At 38.4% G+C, this 20088-nt stretch overlaps 2 protein-coding genes across 4 annotated transcripts in view; one reads left to right on the plus strand and one right to left on the minus strand.

Moving 5' to 3' along the window:
• Nucleotides 1-580: 580 nt before the first annotated feature.
• Nucleotides 581-17354, minus strand: LOC5506576 (rhodopsin, G0-coupled). 3 transcript variants are annotated; one of them, XM_032374976.2, is made up of 4 exons: nt 17069-17354; nt 6310-6438; nt 2091-2733; nt 581-1804 (listed from the first exon to the last, which is right to left on the minus strand). In XM_032374976.2, the coding sequence occupies exons 3-4, from the start codon at nt 2711-2713 to the stop codon at nt 1399-1401; spliced, it is 1029 nt and encodes a 342-aa protein (XP_032230867.1). In that variant the 5' UTR covers nt 2714-2733; nt 6310-6438; nt 17069-17354; the 3' UTR covers nt 581-1398. The 3 variants fall into 3 exon arrangements, with proteins under 3 accessions (XP_032230867.1, XP_032230866.1, XP_048582453.1); XM_032374975.2 differs by lacking the exon at nt 17069-17354 and adding an exon at nt 6551-6674; XM_048726496.1 differs by lacking the exon at nt 17069-17354 and having other exon boundaries at nt 6310-6683.
• Nucleotides 17355-18629: 1275 nt separating this feature from the next.
• The window catches only part of LOC5506568 (melanopsin), a 30201-nt gene continuing 28742 nt past the window's right edge, over nt 18630-20088 (plus strand). Inside the window, exon 1 of the mRNA XM_032374994.2 lies at nt 18630-18739. The gene's annotated coding sequence lies outside the window, so the exon portion shown is untranslated. The remainder of the gene's footprint in view (nt 18740-20088) is intronic.

A 20088-nucleotide genomic window follows, 5' to 3' on the forward strand; every position in this document is an offset into this window, starting at 1 on the left:
TGACTATTCAATGAGTCCAGACATGGATCCTCCTGAATAGTCTGAAAAGACTAAATAGGGGTATCTCATTGACGCCTGGCTATTTTTTAGCTGAATTCTAGATCTGCTTGACCTGGAATTGATTGGTTTTTGCTTTGCGGATTGCTTTCTAATTGTGAGAAGAGGCGTGTCGACTTGTCATACCATGCCGAATTACTCAATTGATATCCCATACTATGCTTTGCAATTGGTAATGGCTGCAAGATGTGTCATGGGTTCCAGAAAATTGTCCTGGAGGATCAAAATAAAGGTATCTATTTTGTCTTGAGTTGTGTTTTGCTTATCCCTTTCCCCTGCATATGGTATGTTGAGCGTTTTGTTGATAGGAATAATTCTTTTGCTTTTCCTTGTATCTTTATTATTTGGCTGAAGAGTAGTTGCTATCCCCTTAGTTGGATGCATACGTTTAAGATTTTCCCTTAAACTAATGCCTAGTATCTTGAACTTGATGTGTTTATTTTGCAATTTGGCTTGTGGATACTTCTCAGGGCCGGCACAGGCCTGTTTAGGGGTAAGTAGGTTAATATCCAACGGAGACAACTTGTTGATCCATACTTTTTATTGTGTTAACCTTGAGACTAAACACTTTTATTGTGTTAAAGAGCTGTCTATTGGCGGAGTCATACATCTCTTCAAAGGTCCACGTAGTAAATAGGCATTAGAAGGTTCGCTTTCCATCTGTGACTCCATAGTAAAGAGGCGAACTCGTACACCTGTCACATTACCAATTAGCACTTATCGAATGTCGTATAAGCTATAACAGAGCTTGTATCTACTACGATTATCACATTGAAAATGTTCCTATAGCCTGCTTTACAAAGCCTTTAGAGTGTCAATGTCTTATGATTGCTTGTCACATAACCTATTAGCACTTATCGATAGTCGTATAAACTGTAACAGCTATGCTATCTATACAACGACTATCACACTTGACACTCACAAAAAGCTATACAACGTAATTAGATGTTAAAGTTATTGTTAAGATTTTCTCTAGGCAAAGCCAACGCGAAATCGACCAGTCTTCCTTTCATCTTATTTATGTGAAGCGTATTTTTGTCAGGACCACAGGCCCGTTGTCAGAGGGGTGTGGATGACTGCGTTTGAAATTTGCAGGAGAAAATGGCCTGCTTAATGGCGAAACCCTGATCAAAATCCTGGCTACGACTCTGGACCATATAGTCCAGTTTATACGCAGTACAGATTATGTCCTCACTAGGAGATCTCACTTTTTTGTGAAGGCATTGAAAGGCATGTTGGCATGAAAGGCTGCTGCAGGCCAAAAAAAAAAAAAAAGAAGGGTGTTGCCCCAATCCCTCGTATTTGTGTCCTGCTACAGCTCTTATGACGTGTAGGGTCTCCCTAGGGTTGCCTCGCGTTCTGGCTAGCCATCCCGGCGGGAGCGACAGCCCTATTGGCACGCTTGGTGAGGCTTACAGGCCCAGTCCTTTGCCTATCGCTATTGGTCATGCTGTTCGTATTTACATTTACCTGTTCATTTGAGAACAACATGGTCAAGCCATACCTATAACTAGAGCAAAGTACATGGTGGATCACTGGCGGGAAGACGACGTGAATCTTAGAAATAAGCTCCAGCATCAAGACGCTTCCCGGTGACATAAAGACCTCGGCAATAACAGTAGACGCGAGTGCCAGTGTCGAGTAAGGAATGATGCAGATAAAGAAGCCGAGGCACAGCACAGGCATCATTCGGTGTTTGGACCGGAGGGCCCTGGCCTGGTTCAAGTCTGTCATAGTATTAATGCGCCTGCAAGAGATGTACAGTCGCGAGAGTACGAATTTAAGGAATGTTGATCAACCAAAACAATTTTCCTCATTTATATTGTTCTCCAAAGCTACTACCCTGCTTTCTACAGAGCTTTCTTCCTGTTTGTTTCTATCAGTTCACTTATCCGTGTGGCTTCTCTGTTCTTTCGCGTTCTGAGAGACGCAGCACTGATACAAACAAATAGAAAGAAAATTTACTAGCAGGGTAAAGCTACAGGCATTAAAAAACTAACATCAAATGATCTTTTTCATATTAAATTCCGTACCTTCGAGTATATGCGAAGATCGAGATGCAAATTATGCCAGGGAGGTAAATCAATGCGCATATGAGATTGACCGAGTAGGCGAATGATGGCGTGCTTTTCCGAGTCCAATCCATGTGGCACGTCAATTGGTGTGATGATTCCACATACGAACTCCAGCCAACCAGCGGTCCAATCGCCACGCATGCGCTAACCAGCCATACAGCTGCAAGCCCCACGCGCGTGATCATCATTCGCTTGGGCTTCCGGACATCCAGGAAAAAGTTCAAGTAATAGCTGATCATCATTAGTCCGCATGTCAGACTAATGACCACACATCCTAAAGTTTCAAACAACGCTGACCAGTAACAGAACAATGGCACTTCCCCTAGGGTTTTCTGGGTAGCGTTCATGCTTATTAGCGGGACGGTGTAGCTAAGAAGGGTGAGCATTAGGCAGGATGCGCTTATGTTGGTGTAGAATGGAACCATCGATCGGCGTCGAAGGAATGATCGTGAGAATACCCTGATGACCACAAGGTTACCGATGATGCCGAATACCAAGTAGACGATCATGATATAGAGGAATGTCACCCTGATGGAACCGTTCTTAACGCTTGTCGTTGCGTTGGTGCTTTGCATGGTCATGATGATAACCCTTGTCGTTTCTAATAAATGTAATAAGTTTAAATCAGTTATCAAAGTACGACCCGCTACCGTGGCCACCATGACAGTTTCGTGAAGTAAACCAATAAGGATGCGAGAGACGTGCTATATGATACGACGCGCGCTACCGTGGCCACCTTGACAGTTTTGTGGATTAAGCAATAAGGCTCGAAAAGACGTTCTATCTGATTGACATAAAGTTCATCACTGGCCAACCACGACAATGAAATGCCACAGAAAACGCCACGAAATTCTCCTAGCTAAGAAGCCGAAGCCCGCCACGCACTATTAGTCATTTTTTTGCACATTACTATTGTGTTTTTCAGTTAGGGTCATAACTAAAATTGGAGGCATTTTGTAAATAAAGAAATTATCCAATCACAGCAAGCCAAAGAAAATGCCAGCTATCACTTGAAAAAAAAAAAAGGCGGCGCGAAGGGGAGTACGAATATACAGCCTAACCGTTTCTTTGAAGCTGTTTGACACCCTGAAAATAAAATGCCACATTCAATATCGAAAAACACGCACTTATAGTTCACTAAACGCTGAACACAGACCCGGGAAGCACCGTCGACTCGATCCTAATGCGTTGTAACAAGCTAAGTACAGCAACTAAAACACTACTTATGTAAAAGTTTTAAGTACTTGATACAAAATTAAATAGATAACTTTTAACTTTGCCCCTCTTTTTCTATCTAAATAACGAGGTATTTAAGTTATTTTAAACTGTTCTTCAAGGCAGTAACTTCATACCAGGGGTCTACTATAAAGCCGGAGATTTTACATAGATTTTACTTAATTTTCTCAATAGTTTCACGTGTGAACAAAATGCAACGGCGTACACTGAATTTATCAAACAATAAAAGTACTTATAAAAAAATAAGCGCGAGAGAGAGGGGGCTTAAACTTGAACAACCGATTTTGGGTGCAAGTTCACTTGTGTGACCGACTACAGTCATTGTACTCCACTGGGCACTAGAATCTTTTTTGCTTCAAAAGCTTATCTTTCTCAGTCCACCCAAAATGTAGTTTTCATAATTTAATTCTTTATCATCAGGGCGTTGTGTATAGATTTTCAAATGTGACAGTATTTAGAATTAGGAGGGTGTTTTGGACACAACCCATGTATTCTAGCATAAAAAGGAACTTTTAAAAGAAATCCAAGGTGCTAAGCAATAAATAATTGTTTTTAGTACTTCACTAAATTGTTGTTCAACCCTCCTTGTGTATAACAAGTGTGTATAAGTGTATAACCTTACACTTCCCTGGTATAACTTCCCCTCCTGGTGAAATTTCATTTGTCATGTCAACTAATCGAAATTCATGAATATTGTTAAATTTTACAAGACTTCTGCACACTAGAAACAATTCTGCATTATTTTGGCCTAAAAGTGTGGTAAAGCAGCAGAAATGATCATGATTTTGAATGTGATTATGCTGAGATTGCATTGTTTTTATTTTGTGCCACCAAATTACTTATTCAACGTATTCAAGCGGGGAATTATGTGATCCTGTGATTAGTAAGTGTGCACCAGAAATTAAAACTAGCCACCATCATCTCCAGAAAACCAACCCAACAACCCCTTTCCAAATACTCCAAAGCATTAAGCAAACATATGAAAAAAATTGGTGACAGTTAACTTATATGATGTCTTCAGAAGAAAATAACCCCCATTCCCACCCCTGGATCTGTCTCTGTATGGGTGTGTTCGTTAGAAATGAGGTATAGAGAAATAAAAAACAGAATCATTTTCAAACATTAAAAATTTTTTATATTAATTTAGGCATCCCATTTTATCCTGACAATGTTTTGAAAATTACAAAAAAAATATAACTGAATGATCAATTGTCAATTACACCCACATGAACTCTCTTCTTGACTAAAGAGTGCAACTTAGTTTACATGAACATTTCATCTTTATAAAAGAAAAGATAACGGGTTTGTATAAGCATTAAACTTCTGATTCATTTCCATGCAGAAGTCTTTAAATGTAGGCATGTATTTTTATACCAATCCAAAGAGAATACGGCAGAAATTGCTTTCTTTATTTGGCAGTGTCCACTCAAACTTTGTATCATTTGGATTTACGTAAAATAAGTTGCCATCTAGCATGGTATAAGATAGGTATACAATGATTTATTGTAGAATACTGTAGAAAATTCCACTTGTCATGTATCTCATGAGCATAAAAAATATCCAAGATAAATAAGCTCCTACTCATGTGCTCACTAGGCCAGTCCCTTTCAATTTCATCGATTATCTTTATTCGCAACTGCTACTTTAGCACCCCAACCAAAACGAAAAGACAAGACAAAAAAAGGTTAACAACAACTCTGCTTCTTGCTTGTTTTAGTCCGCTACCTTTCTTCTGCGACTTTGATGTATGCGAGTTACCTCAAACACGCTATCAGGTACTGGACGTGAGGTTCCATGATACAGCATGTAACTTGCGAAAATGTAAACAAAAACTAAGTGGCGGGGTACCCATGGGGTACCCACGAGGTATTCGCTTGTTCAAAGCATCAAAATGATGAAAAACTATTGTAGATTCTGTCGATGTATTTCCTTTTTTGCTGACACCGTCCGGACCTAACGAAAATCACAACTTTCTCAGATCGATTGGGCACATAAGGGCGAAATTTTGAGTGACGTTGGCCGTTAATCTTGAAGTAAATATTTTCTCGCCACGATCGCGCTGATTCTCTTTTACAACATGGCGTCCGGGTTCCTCTAGCATGCAGTAAACGCAATAAATCATAGGTAGGAGTATTATTCGGCCGACAGAAGAACGTTTTCTGCGTGGTTCTCTCGCCGCGGCTATGGCCGCCATTTTGCATAATAATGAGGTTAACTGATACCTCCAATTTTAGTTATGAACCTAACTGTTCTTTGACGCTTTTCTTGGGTTTGGGAAAATTAAGCCCACAATTTTTGGGGTACTCGTCTTAAGATAATGACCCCTTACGTAAATGAAACGAAAACTTTTTTTTTGTAATCTATCAATGTTGAATCGTATCTTATTTATCTTTTTTAATTGCCAGAAAATAAAAGCAAATCGTTGATTGCGCTTTGAAATACAAGTACAGACGGTTATTGCAATGAAGTTTTTAGTGTGGTTGTTTACCACATTTTCAGCCTTGAAACTATTCGTTTTCCTCGAAAAATCCCATCTCCGGTTTAGGTACTCCATTGAGACTTCACGATGTACGTCCAATTTTATTGCGCACGGCTTTTTTAAGACTACTGTCTTCTTTAGATAGATTATTTCAGCTGGTTCGGATCAGACGGTGTGTCACCTCTGAAGAAAAGGGCATAAAAGTATATTTACTTACTGACAGCCCGTATCGTCACCACGTTAACTCGAATTACTTTTACTATCTTCTTTGGTAATTTTTCAACGAGGATTAACAATTCTATTTATGTCTTGAAGCCCTACGTGTGATCCCCTACGTACACTATAGTTTTGTATTTTTTTGTGCCCGCCGTACTTTTAAACGGTTCTGTATTGTTGAAAGTTCAAAAGCTTAGTACTTGCTCAACACTACTCATATACGGCAAATACTCATACATTACTTACCAAAGGAAAAACGTGATGGTCTCTGTGGTCTTCTTACAATAAGCTTTAGATGAGCATTAGCTGTGATGCGTCAGTGAATCGCTCTTTTCTTTTCCGCGTTGTTACACCTCCACCAAGGAGACGATCAGTCTAGTCATATGGAGGAAACAATTTAATAATGTAGCCAATGTCTAATAGATGACCATTAAAAACAGGCTTCAATCTGAATGCAAAGTAGACATAAATTCAGAAAATTCTTCACCGATTTGTTATCAGTCTGGCGCCCACTGTGCATACGCGCAAGTAAAAATAAGAAGCAAGGACGATATAAGGTATATCAAAACTAGACCGGAAATGAAACAGATCTTGTTTTGACCTTTTTTTCTTTGTTTTCTTTGCCGATTTGTACAGGACCCGAAATGATCCCAGGACCCGAAACGATCCCAGGACCCGAAACGATCCCCAAAAGTTCCCCAACTGATCCCGGGACCCGAAACGATCCCCAAGAGTCCCCGAAATGAACCCCAAGGAATTACAGTAATGGACAACTAAAGGAATGTGTAAGGATTGACTTTCAGTTTTAAAAACATATGAAACATTTAGCTTTGTTTGTGTTATTAAAAGGAAATTTACATTAACTAAAACTATAGTATTAAGATTTTAATATACGACTGCGGGGGAAATACAGTGGTTGAGTCAGAAATTAACAATTCCCGTGATAGTAATTTGAAGAACCCGGCGTGGATAAATCATTTTTACATAACAAGCCATAAAAGAAAGTCTTTACAGATAGGACATCCTGCTTTTCATAGGAAGCGAAATGTTTTAAAGTTATTTTTTAGCATGTTTGTTTTCGGTGAATGAAAGACCTATCATATCATGATATCATGCCGGGGTGTACGCACGACTACATCAGGAAATTCAAAACTCATATAATATTGCTTTTTACAAAAGCCACATCCTCTTAATATTTTGCATCGGTAGTAGAAGGGTTGTTCGAGTGTATTGCTCAGTGTGCTTTTGTCATTCCATCTTCTCGGCCAAACCGGCTGCCTAAAATGTGTCGGTAAATATTCGCTCTTGTGGACAAGGATTTCGTGGTGAAACACATGTTTGGTTGTCAAATGAATATTAATTTTTAGGGGTGTGATGTTTACCGGAAATGAGACTCTCATTATAGTGTCAGAGTCATGTGTCGGAACAGCAAAATGTCAAGAGTGTGATGGAAGGTCAAAAGTTTGGTTGATCTGAGCAAAGCTGTGCTATGTTTATGCTGTATTCCTCTCAGTAGCAATTTAAAGTTGTGTATTTGTTCTGGACTCTGTTTATGGGTTTAACGCCGGGCAATGTAATAAATAGAAGTATTGTGTTGGAATTTAATATTTTTAAGTCACGTTGTTTAGAAATCGAGTCGCTGTTAACCCTTTATTATGCTTCAGAATTGCAAGTATTTCTTCTGCTTTCCCTTTGTCCATTACCGCAATTCCTTGGGGTTGATTTCGGGGACTCCTCGGTATCGGTTCGGGTCCGAGGATCAGTTGGGGTACTTTTGGGGATCATTTCGGGTCCTGGGATCGTTTCGGGTCCTGGGATCATTTCGGGTCCTGTACAGATTCCCAAAACAAGGTGTAAGGATTCTCACAACACTTCGAAATAGATAAGAGCGTCGGTAAGTGTTATCTCTTTTTTGAACTATTCCTGCTTGCGGTTCATGCGTATAAACTACAGATTCCCTGTTATAAAAAATAAGGTGTTTATTAGCGTTGATATCGGCTATTGTATGGGCGTAACACCAGTTAGCACGGCAATTTATTTTGGGTGCCTATTTGACCTGGGTGTTTTCTGACTGTATACAACTTTCAAGGGAAAAATCTGTCAGATGGGCTTTCACGCGGGGCTTAGGTTTCAAACGAAAATGAACTATTTAAAGTGTAAATTAGCTCGCGATTCCAATAGTCTGAGCGGATTATAGACAGCATGATGGATAGGGGAGAAAAAAAATGCCCTTCGTTATCGTGGTTCGTTTGATTTTCTTTATCATAGAACCCGTCATCAGACAATGACTTGTTAACTTTGGTCGAGGACCCGAAGATGATATCCAAAATTTATCAATTCCAGAACCTCTTCCCCTTTCACCGAATTTGTAATTTAGGTGGCTTTGTGAGCTTCGTTACAGTCGAGTAAAAAAATATGTCACAGGTACTACCTTAAACAGCTTCTGTCAGCCCATATTTTGTCTCCATAGAAAAATCCCAATTGCGAAAAACATCCATTTTCATCGGCCGATTTAGAAAAGCCGTTGCTTTGAAAAGCTGTTGCTACTAAATTAGAACAAATATAAACGTGGGATATACAAGGGCTTTTTAAAGAACGGGAAATAATGACATTGAGGGTATAGCAAATGGCTCTCTCGAATTTTCGAACATGTCGAGAACATTTTAAAACTTTCGAACGCGATCCCTTGAATACAAGGAATGCAATCATTATAAAATCTATTATTGAAAACTTTTATTCCTTCTCATTATCAAGGTAGCAACATCGCGAAGCGGAGGCTCCGTACCATTTTGGCTTCTTTGGTCAATTTGGAAAGACCTCAAAAAACGTTTTCCTTCTATGTAGGTAAGACGTCGCTCAAATTTTATACAGAGCCAAAATAGGCGGAAGTCTTGCTCGAATACTCTTTATAAAAAAAAAGGAAATGCACGAATATTGGCCGCTGCGTCGTTTAGCCAAAAGAAAAAAGGCCCGCTTCATGAGAAAAATCAGCTAAAAACAAAAAAGTCCCTGCACCTTTAAAATTTAAATGGTCGACCCCTAACACCGCTTATTATTACACCCCTGTATTCGCCAAATATGTTTTATTGATAGAAAATTGATTTTCTAAATTGTTCCAAAAGGGTGGAGCTTGACCGACAAAGCGCCTTTAAAGTTTTAGTTACCGGCTTGTAAGTGGAGGGGTCGGCAAATGAACACAATAACAGAACTCAACTTCCAAATGAAGTCAATCGAACGTTCGGTACTTCACCCGGAATTTAACAAAATCGAACTTTAAATCAATCTGGAAATTCCAACCCCGAAGTCTGCTCTCGTCTTATTTACGCGACATAATTGTTTGAGCACAGTAATATTTTATCCCTGGACTTTGAAATTAAAGTTTACAAATGGAAACGCTGGCTTAACTGTTTTCCTTTTTGAAAAATTACAAAAAAACTTGTTTTTTGTTTGCATTTTATATTATCGAATTATCTATGTTAACTTTGTTAGAGGTTGTCCTTATAAAAATCTTAGTAAACATTACGGTTTACTGCCCAAATGCACAAAATCAAAGATTAAACAAAAGCAATCGAAAAAAAAAAGGAATGATAAGATAGGAAAGAAAACAAAACGATATCCGGAGCCGTTTGTCGAAGGCTGGTAAGCATGTTTTATTGAATTCTCTTTGATTGCTTTGGTGAGTCTCCGGAAGACTATGTTTTTAACGTCATTTCAATCCACAAATCCTTACAAGAAAAGTTCTCGCCTGGGAAGTTTTACATCTTCCCGTTAATCGGTATAGATTCCTTATGAAATTCGCTAGTCTTCTCGCTTCGCTGCTCAATATTTAAAGGAAAAACCCTGCAACAGTAGGGACCTTCGACGACGACGACGGCTAGGACAAGGCGATCGAAAAAGATGTTTTCGCGCGTGGCGATCAATAATAATTTAATTGCAATGAAATAAGCAAAACATTATAGTCAGAGACATACTAAGTAAACTAAGGACATTATTTCTACAGCAGCGAACGTAGTTAGTGGTGTTTATAGTGCAAACGTCCGCATCCTCCATTGACCGTGAAACTTGGAGTTTTCATGTCGTGGTTTTACGGAAAACGGCTGAAATGTATCAGACAGAATGCATTTTCACGCGCATCTTTCGAATTTTGAATCAAAATTCCATTGTTTTCTGCCGTCGGCGTCCGCGTTGCCGTTGTCGTTGCTTAAAGCCCCGTGCAAACTGCGCCAGCACCTGCCAGCATTGCTCTGGCGAATTCTTTCTCGACTGACCACGACAAAGGAAATGTCAGAAATTCCATTTCCCATTTTGGAATATCCTTTGTCAGTCAAGCGAAAATTCGCCAGCAATGATGGCAGGTGCTGGCGCACTTTGCACGGGGCTTTAGGTCCCTATTGAAGAAAGAATTACTTTAAAACTATTCGTGCAATTTTATGATTCATGATGCGTCAAGAAAAATGAAATCTCGTAGGATGAGGAGCGACTGCGAGCCAGCATTATGGAATGTAGAGAATTCTTACGTCCCTCAAAACCAAGTCTTCCTTTTTTTTATAGAGCATTCCAACTTCCGTTCGCTTTTTGTCGTGTTTCCGATTTTTTAAGCGTTTAAGCTCAACCGAAACGAAACCTGCTCTTTATTTCTTATTTCCTTAAAGAATTTAAACTAGATCTGCTTTCACGCATTTTATTGTCTCGTAAAAGTGAGAAGAGGCTTTTACAATTATTTATTTGAAAGATAAAATAGCACAATGTTGCCAATGTGGTGTCTTTTTTATTTCATCCTGGTAAAAGCGGATTTAAAGGAAGACAAGGCCGGATGACTATATCTTGTGCGATCTTTTTGTCGTGTGCGCAGATATTGAGAAGAATGTTTTTGGGGCAAGGGCGCGCGCACCCTGCGCTTATCTTTGCCGCACGGCTGCCATTGCATTGTAAAATATCTATTCATAAATCTTTTCATTTTCCAATTAAGCCTCTTTTAAACATTACATGAGCAATAAAATACAAATGAATTTTTATTCTATTTGACGACCGGCAGTAATCTTGGAAATATAGGGTGCCGACAAAAAGCTGTTACGCGTTACCCTTCAACGTCGACCTCTCCGAAGGCAATCGTTGCTCGTAAATATGATATCTCAATCGCTGAGCAAAAGAATGTCTACTGTGCGCGTCGTCATTTACTTATATATACAAACCTATGCATTATTTTACGTCCAGTCAATTATTTTAAGTACTTAATTAAGGTAATTCCCTTAAAATGTTCTACAACCCAGACTTGGCATAAACAATATTAAAGTTAAGGGCTTTTAAAAAATGTAAAAGAAAATGGGGGTACCGACCTCGTTTTCACAACAGAGGGACGTAGAGTTGACGCGTTTACTGATCGCGCGAGGAAAAAGCCCAACTTTTAGTTTTCAAAAAGAGTGCCTATAGTCTTTAGAAAATTAAGTTCTGCTTGTCGAGCTACATGAATCCGATCTCCCAAACAATGACCCGTAATAGCTAACTTTCAAAATAAATCACATTAAAGAGATCGCACTAAAAGACACTGTTTTCGCCACTATTCATACGGTAAAAAGCGCCATTTTGAGGTATTTTATGGCAATAATAAAATAATAAATTTTATGGCAATTAATAAATAAACAAACTTCTACAACCCAACTTTTTTTCTTCTTTCAGTATATCATTTTCCCGTATATATTTAACTACTTGTACATCTGCGGCGCGCGCGCACACTTAATACTGGAAAATTCGAACAAACAGCGCGCGCCACTATGCGCAGAAGTGGTGCGCAGTGCAATTCAAGAGAATTACCTTTAAATCAGGGGCTCATGAGTAGGGGCAATCAACTGTATTATATAACTGTAACGGCGTTTCCGAGGATCTGGCGGTTTTTTTTAGCGCACGAACGGGCCAATCAGTTACGTTGACGTTAGTCGCGCGCGCGAGTGACGTGAGGCTGCACGCGCAAATTGCAGTTAGGAAGAATATGTTTTATCCATCATCCGTCGGGTTTTGTTTGTTTGTTTACCAAAAGAATTGCAAGCTAGAATTCAAAGTCGTAGGTAGGATTGGATTCATATTAAAGAAAAGAGCAACAAAAGTCAAAGTACCGAAGAGAGAACATAGCTTTTTGTCTGAGACTGCGCGTGCGGTTGACCTTAGGCAAAACGTCAACGCAAAGGTCGAATCTGATTGGCTTATCCGCGCGTCTAAAAATAGCCTGATCCTGGGAAACGCAGTGACACCGGGGAAGTTGATTGCCCCTACTTATGATCCCCTGCATAAATGGAATATCGCGTGTATTTCCTGTTTTCGATTGTAGCGGATTCCCGCCTAGAACAAGTGGATAAGAAACACGGCAATGGCATGGACATTGCATTTTTTTAAAAGTCCATCAAGAGAGCATAAGATAAGAGAGGGACATTTTGGTACTACCCGCGCGCCATGTCGATTCCGAATCTGGCTATTTTTAGTAACCACCACCCCACCACTGCGCGTGAGGATTTGCTCCTTTTATTTTGTCCTACTCCCACGCGGGTTGCGTATTGTTGTTTTGCCAACTCGATAGGAATGAAAAGAGATCATAAAAAATAACTCGGAAGAAGAAAACAAATCTAACTTAAGTAAGCAAGATATGCTCACAGAAAGCTAAATCCCTGAATAGTTTGACTGTTTTGTTTGTCTGAGCAGCGAAGTCAAGTCAAGAAGAAAGAAAACGCCGACGAGCGATAAAATAGCTGTGATTATACTTAATAGTTATAGAAATGTCTAGAAACAACATCAAAGAAGTACAGTAATATCTCTCTCGTTATTTTCTCGCTATTAGAAAAGCTCAGATACTTCAGCTTGATCATCACAAAAATGCATTTCCTCGCTACAAGTGATACATGGATAGTTTTATGAAATGTATTTTCTTGGATTTCTTCTCAATTCACCGGAATATTCACAAAAATCAATATTATATCTAATGTCTAACTTACATATTTCGTTTGACCATTAGGAAGAATGTCGAAAAACCACGAAGAAGCAGCAAGTTAGAGCGGAAGCGGTGTTTGAAAGTTTGAAGCACGAGGTTTTCCGCTCGTGAGTGAAGTATCTCTTTTTTTAAAACGTTTTCGAAATCTTGCAATCCTCGAAGTACTACATCCCCTTAATATACCGCAACTGCCTATATCCTTAATGCTAGAATTAAATTTTCGATTTTATTTGTGCAAATAGGTTTTTTTTTCGGTTTCATGTCAAAAAACAGCGGCAAACAACAAGATGTAAATGATGCGGCAAACAACAAGATGTAAAATAGCCAGATTCGGAATCGACATGGCGCGCGGGTAATACCAAAGTGTCCCTCTCTTATCTTATGCTCTCTAGAGTCCATATAACCTTTCAGTGTTGATAGATTTGGTCGATTCTTTATATTTCCATGGCCCAAATGGTATGTAATTCGTACGGACCCTATAAAACGCGCGTTCGCGCAAATGACTCAAATCTGGATAAGGTATTTTGGTCAACAGTCGGAAAAAAGGCCGTGAACTGGAAGGCTCGGGTCCAGTCAGTCGTGACGTAGATCGAGATGTCAACCAAATTACATTCTTCTGGTTCACGAACACGACTATTTAGGCTTTTTGTATTTATTCAAATTACATGAGAAAATATCAGCGCGCGCTATACTACATGTCTTCTTAGTTATTAGTTATTGCTGAAGATGGTTGTGTGGTATCTTGATATCTCAACCTGGTAGTTTTTATTTAAACACGAACGCGCGCTATAAAAGGGATACCTCCGCCCCCTTTTTTGCAAGCTCTCGAGCAAGTCGTCGCCATTCAAAGCTAGACTTCATTGAGTGAGGACCTCTGAAACTGCCAGAAGAAAACATGGCAAAAAGTAAAGCCGTACGACAAACTACGAGAACTATAAAGTTCAAGAGATTGTTAAAGAGCTATCACTCATATTCTGGAAAGTGTTTGGAGCATTTCGCCAATGTTTTGTGTTATAAAAAATAAAATACGTTGTAAATACGTTGTTTTAGATTTTCCCGCCAAAACCTGGAATAATTCACTCGATTCAATCTCCTTTCGCGTGGCCAAGAAAATTTTGAAAGCTCTGTAGAAAACTTAGATTTCGATCAAATTCAATTCCCTTTTCAAAATTTGAAAGCTTATCTATACCTTCTTTTGGCTAGATTCAAAAGGTCTGTGAACACTTTACTTACAGACGCTTGTTAGACCTGACAGCTCTCTATGTCACGTGCCATCCAGCACACTCTGTAAGATGGCATGCTTTCTCGTGCTCTTTTTCTGGTGTTCCAAAGCTCTTTCTGGCGTGAAAAAGAAATAACTAGAAAGCCCCTATATAATTGCAATTCTCTCCAGTTAGCGTGCAATTATGGTAATTTTATTGGACCCCCCATAATTCTTTTTCTAAAGTTTAATCGAAATTGCTTTTGGCTTTGGCTTGATTTATTTACTGTGTGCACAAAATTTATTTTCATGCACGGGATTTATACATCAAGCAATGTTCGAAGAATCCATGTGTCATAACCCGCAGTGCCTTATGGGTATTAAATAGATAAATCTGCGTAAATAAAAAAAATATACAGGTCTTGAAAGCTGTAACATTTGTGTTTATGTGTCTGTGAATATTCACGTGATCAGGATCAGGAGATCAGGATTATGCTTGTTTATGCATTACCCATAAACCACAGCGGGTTTTCACACATTGATTCTACAGTGCAATCCCATTTGAAATAAGCATATACGGGAGTACGGGATCTTTCCGTGATAACTAGGTGTGTCAGGCATTATTCCGTGATAAATAGGTGTATAAGGCATTATTCCGTGATAAATAGGTGTATAAGGCATTATTCCGTGATAAATAGGTGTATAAGGCATTATTCCGTGATAACTAGGTGTATAAGGCATTATTCCGTGATAAATAGGTGTATAAGGCATTATTCCGTGATAAATAGGTGTATAAGGCATTATTCCGTGATAAATAGGTGTATAAGGCATTATTCCGTGATAAATAGGTGTATAAGGCATTATTCCGTGATAAATAGGTGTATAAGGCATTATTCCGTGATAAATAGGTGTATAAGGCATTATTCCGTGATAAATAGGTGTATAAGGCATTATTCCGTGATAAATAGGTGTATAAGGCATTATTCCGTGATAAATAGGTGTATAAGGCATTATTCCGTGATAAATAGGTGTATAAGGCATTATTCCGTGATAAATAGGTGTATAAGGCATTATTCCGTGATAAATAGGTGTATAAGGCATTATTCCGTGATAAATAGGTGTATAAGGCATTATTCCGTGATAAATAGGTGTATAAGGCATTATTCCGTGATAAATAGGTGTATAAGGCATTATTCCGTGATAAATAGGTGTATAAGGCATTATTCCGTGATAAATAGGTGTATAAGGCATTATTCCGTGATAAATAGGTGTATAAGGCATTATTCCGTGATAAATAGGTGTATAAGGCATTATTCCGTGATAAATAGGTGTATAAGGCATTATTCCGTGATAAATAGGTGTATAAGGCATTATTCCGTGATAAATAGGTGTATAAGGCATTATTCCGTGATAAATAGGTGTATAAGGCATTATTCCGTGATAAATAGGTGTGTAAGGCATTATTCCGTGATAAATAGGTGTGTAAGGCATTATTCCTTGATAAATAGGTGTGTAAGGCATTATTCCTTGATAAATAGGTGTATAAGGCATTATTCCTTGATAAATAGGTGTATAAGGCATTATTCCTTGATAAATAGGTGTATAAGGCATTATTCCGTGATAAATAGGTGTATAAGGCATTATTCCGTGATAAATAGGTGTATAAGGCATTATTCCGTGATAAATAGGTGTATAAGGCATTATTCCGTGATGATTAGGTGTATACAGGTGTGCGGGAGTTTTCCGGACAAATAGGTGCATACGTAGTATGCGACTTTCCGTGATAAATAGGGTATACGGGAGTACGCTATTTATTTATTTTTTATATGCCATGCGTGACAAAGCGGGGAACATCCCACGAGGGACAATGTGATCGCGGAAGTTAATCACGTGGTTAACCGTCCTTGTATTGTATGAACTTCCATGGTCCGCGCGAAATTCTATACTAAGCGCTGGGGGCTGTGCACCTACTTTATCAATCAACCAATAACAACAGGAAGGGGGAATCTGCGGGCTAGGCACGATTTGCTTTACTAACGCGTATATATTTTTCTAAAATAAAGTTATTTTATTGATGTTATTGTACTTTTTACTCCCACCCCTTGTCTACACTACTTGACTTTTTTAAATCCATTTATTTCTTTTTGTTCCAACTGCATCTGAATCTGCATTAGGTATTTAATACTCGAATCAGACATAAAATTTTCGCATTTTTTCCGCAAATTAATCACAAATCCTGATGTAACATTCACGGAATTAATCACTGGACCTAAGATTAGGGATTTATTAGACATGCGTCGGTACACTGTTGCCGTTGTTGTTTTTTAACAAGAATGCATTTCCTGACTAGATTCAGGCGCACAAATTTCGCATATTATTCCCTCTAAACATCACAAACCCCTACATAAGATATACACGTAATTGATTCCGGATTGGTTTGTGAAGCATTGATGGGACAATGCCAATTGGCAAAGGCTTTCTTGTCGAACTACCTAAAAATTCCGAATAAGCCCTTCACATATCTCAAGTATCGGAACAACTGATACAATTTTTTTTATATGAAACACTTATCCTATGAGTTTTGTAAATAAAATAAAAAACTAATGCGGACGAAACGACGCCGAGCCGAGCTTGTTGTGGACGAACAGGCTTGTTGACGAAATGAGAGTAAACCGAGCTTGTATATGGAAAGTCAAGTTTTCGCGTTGTTAGAGGCGGAAAAACTCACATTGTCTACTTTATTTAATTGGCAAATTATTTGACGCAATAGAAAGGAAAAACAAGTAAATAACAAATTTCTTTCTTTTTTTTTTATGTGAGTAACCTACCTTTTTTAAAGAAGTTCTCATGGAAATCTTCCTGAGTAATGCTTTCCAGCTTATTGCCTTTTTTTTCTAAATAAAAGATTAGATTATTGGATACTGCTATTTTATATGAGACAGGAGTTTTGAATTTTACCTATTTTTGATAAATTTCGCGAAAGATCAAAATTATTTCCATTACGACCAGATGACAAGACTGATGTCTAAGTTCTATCCGATTACTGTATATCTGATTGTGCGAAAGAAAAAAACACTAAAAGCATAAACAATAGCAAATGGAGGGTACCCATTTCCCCGATAGCCGAAAAAAAAATATTAGAAACGTTGTTGTTTTTGTTTTCCACGTAAATGATCAAATCAAACCAAGAGAATGCTTTTGGCGCAAGAAGCTTTTTCCTTGTTGCTCTACGCGATAAAAGGTATGATAGTCGAGTCGGAAGCATTCGCTTAATGTTGTCTAGGTAACAGAGTGTCGTTTAATGGTGATATTACTGCACTAACACGTTCAGAGGGCTATTTTTTATCTCTGTTACGATTCAAACTACTGATTCACGTGAGTAAAAATCAAATCATCATTAATATATAATATAATACGATATAATATAATATTATAAACATATATAAAATGATATTGATAGTCTTTAATAAGGCAAAATATCAGGCCCTATATTTTTTTATTATAGATACAAAAAGAAGACAGTGATTGCTCTCAACCAAACCGTTGTGAATCATATATATTAACAGTTGGAATTGAGTATCGCCAAAAAACCTTCGTTTTTCTCTGTGGTTGGCTTGGATTTCATATTTATTATAATACGCCCCTTCTGTAATCTACAAAAAGTATTACTATGCAGCACAGGCGCGTAGCCAGGATTGGTCGAAGGGGGGGAAGGTACGTAGTCATAGGTATTATATTGAAAAAGCATAGTATTTTAAGATTTCGCCTCTGAGATTCCTCCAAGGGGGGGGGGGGGGTACGAACACATTTCATGCGACGATTTTCTAACGCTACAAAGCAACAGACGAGAGGGGAAAAAAGGCAGACGAAACATATTGAAGTTTTTGCTTCCGCACATACATGCCTAAACGAGATTCTGTTGATAAACTACCAAGCGTGCTTTCCTGGTTTCTAGATTAATGAGCACACAGAAAAGTTGTATCAAAATTTATCGTTTTAGTCTGGTCTTTGTAACTAATGAAGGTGTACAATTCACAGTTTTGCAATGACAAGAATAACTATGGTTAAGCTTCCCCCCTATGTTTTTATGCCAAAATTTATATTAAAAAGGGGCTGGGAAAAATAGGCACCAACAACTCCACCCTGTCGCCTATCATACCACTACATTACACTTAGACAGAAATCCACCAACAAGAATGAGAGAAAGGATACTGTCCCCCCCCCCCCCCCCTCGGTCCTTTTCTATCTTAGATTAGCTGACAAAATGATAACATATCATGAGAAAAGCAATATCTTTCTCCCGCCCCTTGTACTTAAGAAAAAATACATATCCATTTTACAGGTAAATTGAATAAGGCTGTAGGCGGTGTTTAAGTTGAGTATCCGATACAGAATAGCAAGTTGTTTCACCGACCTATTCTTGATAATACGGCAAGACCCGCTTTGCATTAGTCGACTTAATAATTAATTTCCAAAGACTCAACGACAACATCAAACAGGTACTTTAATTTGTAAGAAATCTTATCCTATTGTTTTTTTTTTCAACGCCCATTTATGAAAATTTTAAGGATTTGCCCATTTTATTTACATGGTGGAGGCAGTCTTAAGTGATGGGGACTATTCGAAACCCGAGAGACAGGCAGAAGTCGTTCTGTTCTGCAGTTTTCAAATTATATTCTCGCCGAGGATTTCCAACGGCTATATCGCAATCAGTCAGAGCTTCAGTCATTTTAAAAACCTTGAAGCGTTTTGGTTCGCATTGAAACGGTTTACAATTACGACATCTCTCCGCAAGAAGATGACCAATCAAAAAGCGCAAAACGTATTTCCGTTGACGTGAGTTCGCAGAATATGGAAAATAGCAGTAAGCTTATATTTTCCCGCCATAAAATGGAATAACGCGCGCCTAGACACCCTCCAGAACCTTCAGACTTCTAGAAGCTAAATGCTGAATGTTTCAGCGACTTCATTCTTTCTATAGCAATGAGCCCTCGGGGCTGGTAAAACGTTAATCGTTTTTAATGTTTATCTCTTTTCCTTTTTATTCTCACCTAAAATCCTGAAACTTATTTTGAAAAAGCTTTTACGCCCTGCTGTGTAATTAGCTCCTACTTCATATCATGATATTGTGTTATAGCCGTGAGCATAACTAATAATTGTCAAAACTATTGCGCGTGGAAGTGGCGCTTTTGAGTAATAGAAGCTTTAATTAAGAAAGTCCATTTGGAAACTATAGCATACCAACTCTGTTTTGCGTTCAAGTTGAATGTATTTTTCTACCTGTTGACAAACCTTTCACGTAGCAGTATTTCGATTGTATTTCCAATGTAAAACACTAAAATTCATATATTTTGGAGTGCTCCATGGGTACAAAAGGCAAATGAGCGTACATTAAAAAAAAAACTAGACTTGGAAAGCCGTAGTAATGGATTTAGCAATGTCTACGCAGGCCCGTACCCAGGGGATGCGAACGCACCCCCCACACAACGGCCGTTTTTGGTTCTCAATAAACGTGCTATTTGTAGACAAAACTAAAAATCACTAAAGACCACTCTGGTATGTAGCCAAATCCGACAATAAACGTCCAGTGGAGATACTGCGAAGGCATCAAAAAATCCCTTTTTGTTCTTCCGGTGGTGGTAAGATTTTGAATTTACAATTTTAATTGTTTATTAATTGTAATTTACAAATTTAATTGTAAAGATTCATTTTGGGTCACTACACATGTATTCTGCAGTGCAATAACCTTATTAGAAATAGGGCCCTTTTTTAAGAACTTTTTTATAAGAACGCCCAGCCTAAGATTTCACCAAATTTAAGAACATGCTCGAAACATGCCAAAACATAG

This window comes from Nematostella vectensis, chromosome 4 (genome assembly GCF_932526225.1).
Source record: "Nematostella vectensis chromosome 4, jaNemVect1.1, whole genome shotgun sequence".
NCBI classification, from domain to species: Eukaryota; Metazoa; Cnidaria; class Anthozoa; order Actiniaria; family Edwardsiidae; genus Nematostella; species Nematostella vectensis.

What these genes read in the sequence shown, in the direction of transcription:
- LOC5506576 (XM_032374976.2), bottom strand. Translation starts at nt 2,713, where the DNA reads ATGACCATGCAAAGCACCAACGCAACGACAAGCGTTAAGAACGGTTCC. An exon ending in ATCTTCGCATATACTCGAAG is followed by an intron (nt 1,805 to 2,090) that starts GTACGGAATTTA and finishes CATCTCTTGCAG; the next exon opens with GCGCATTAATACTATGACAG.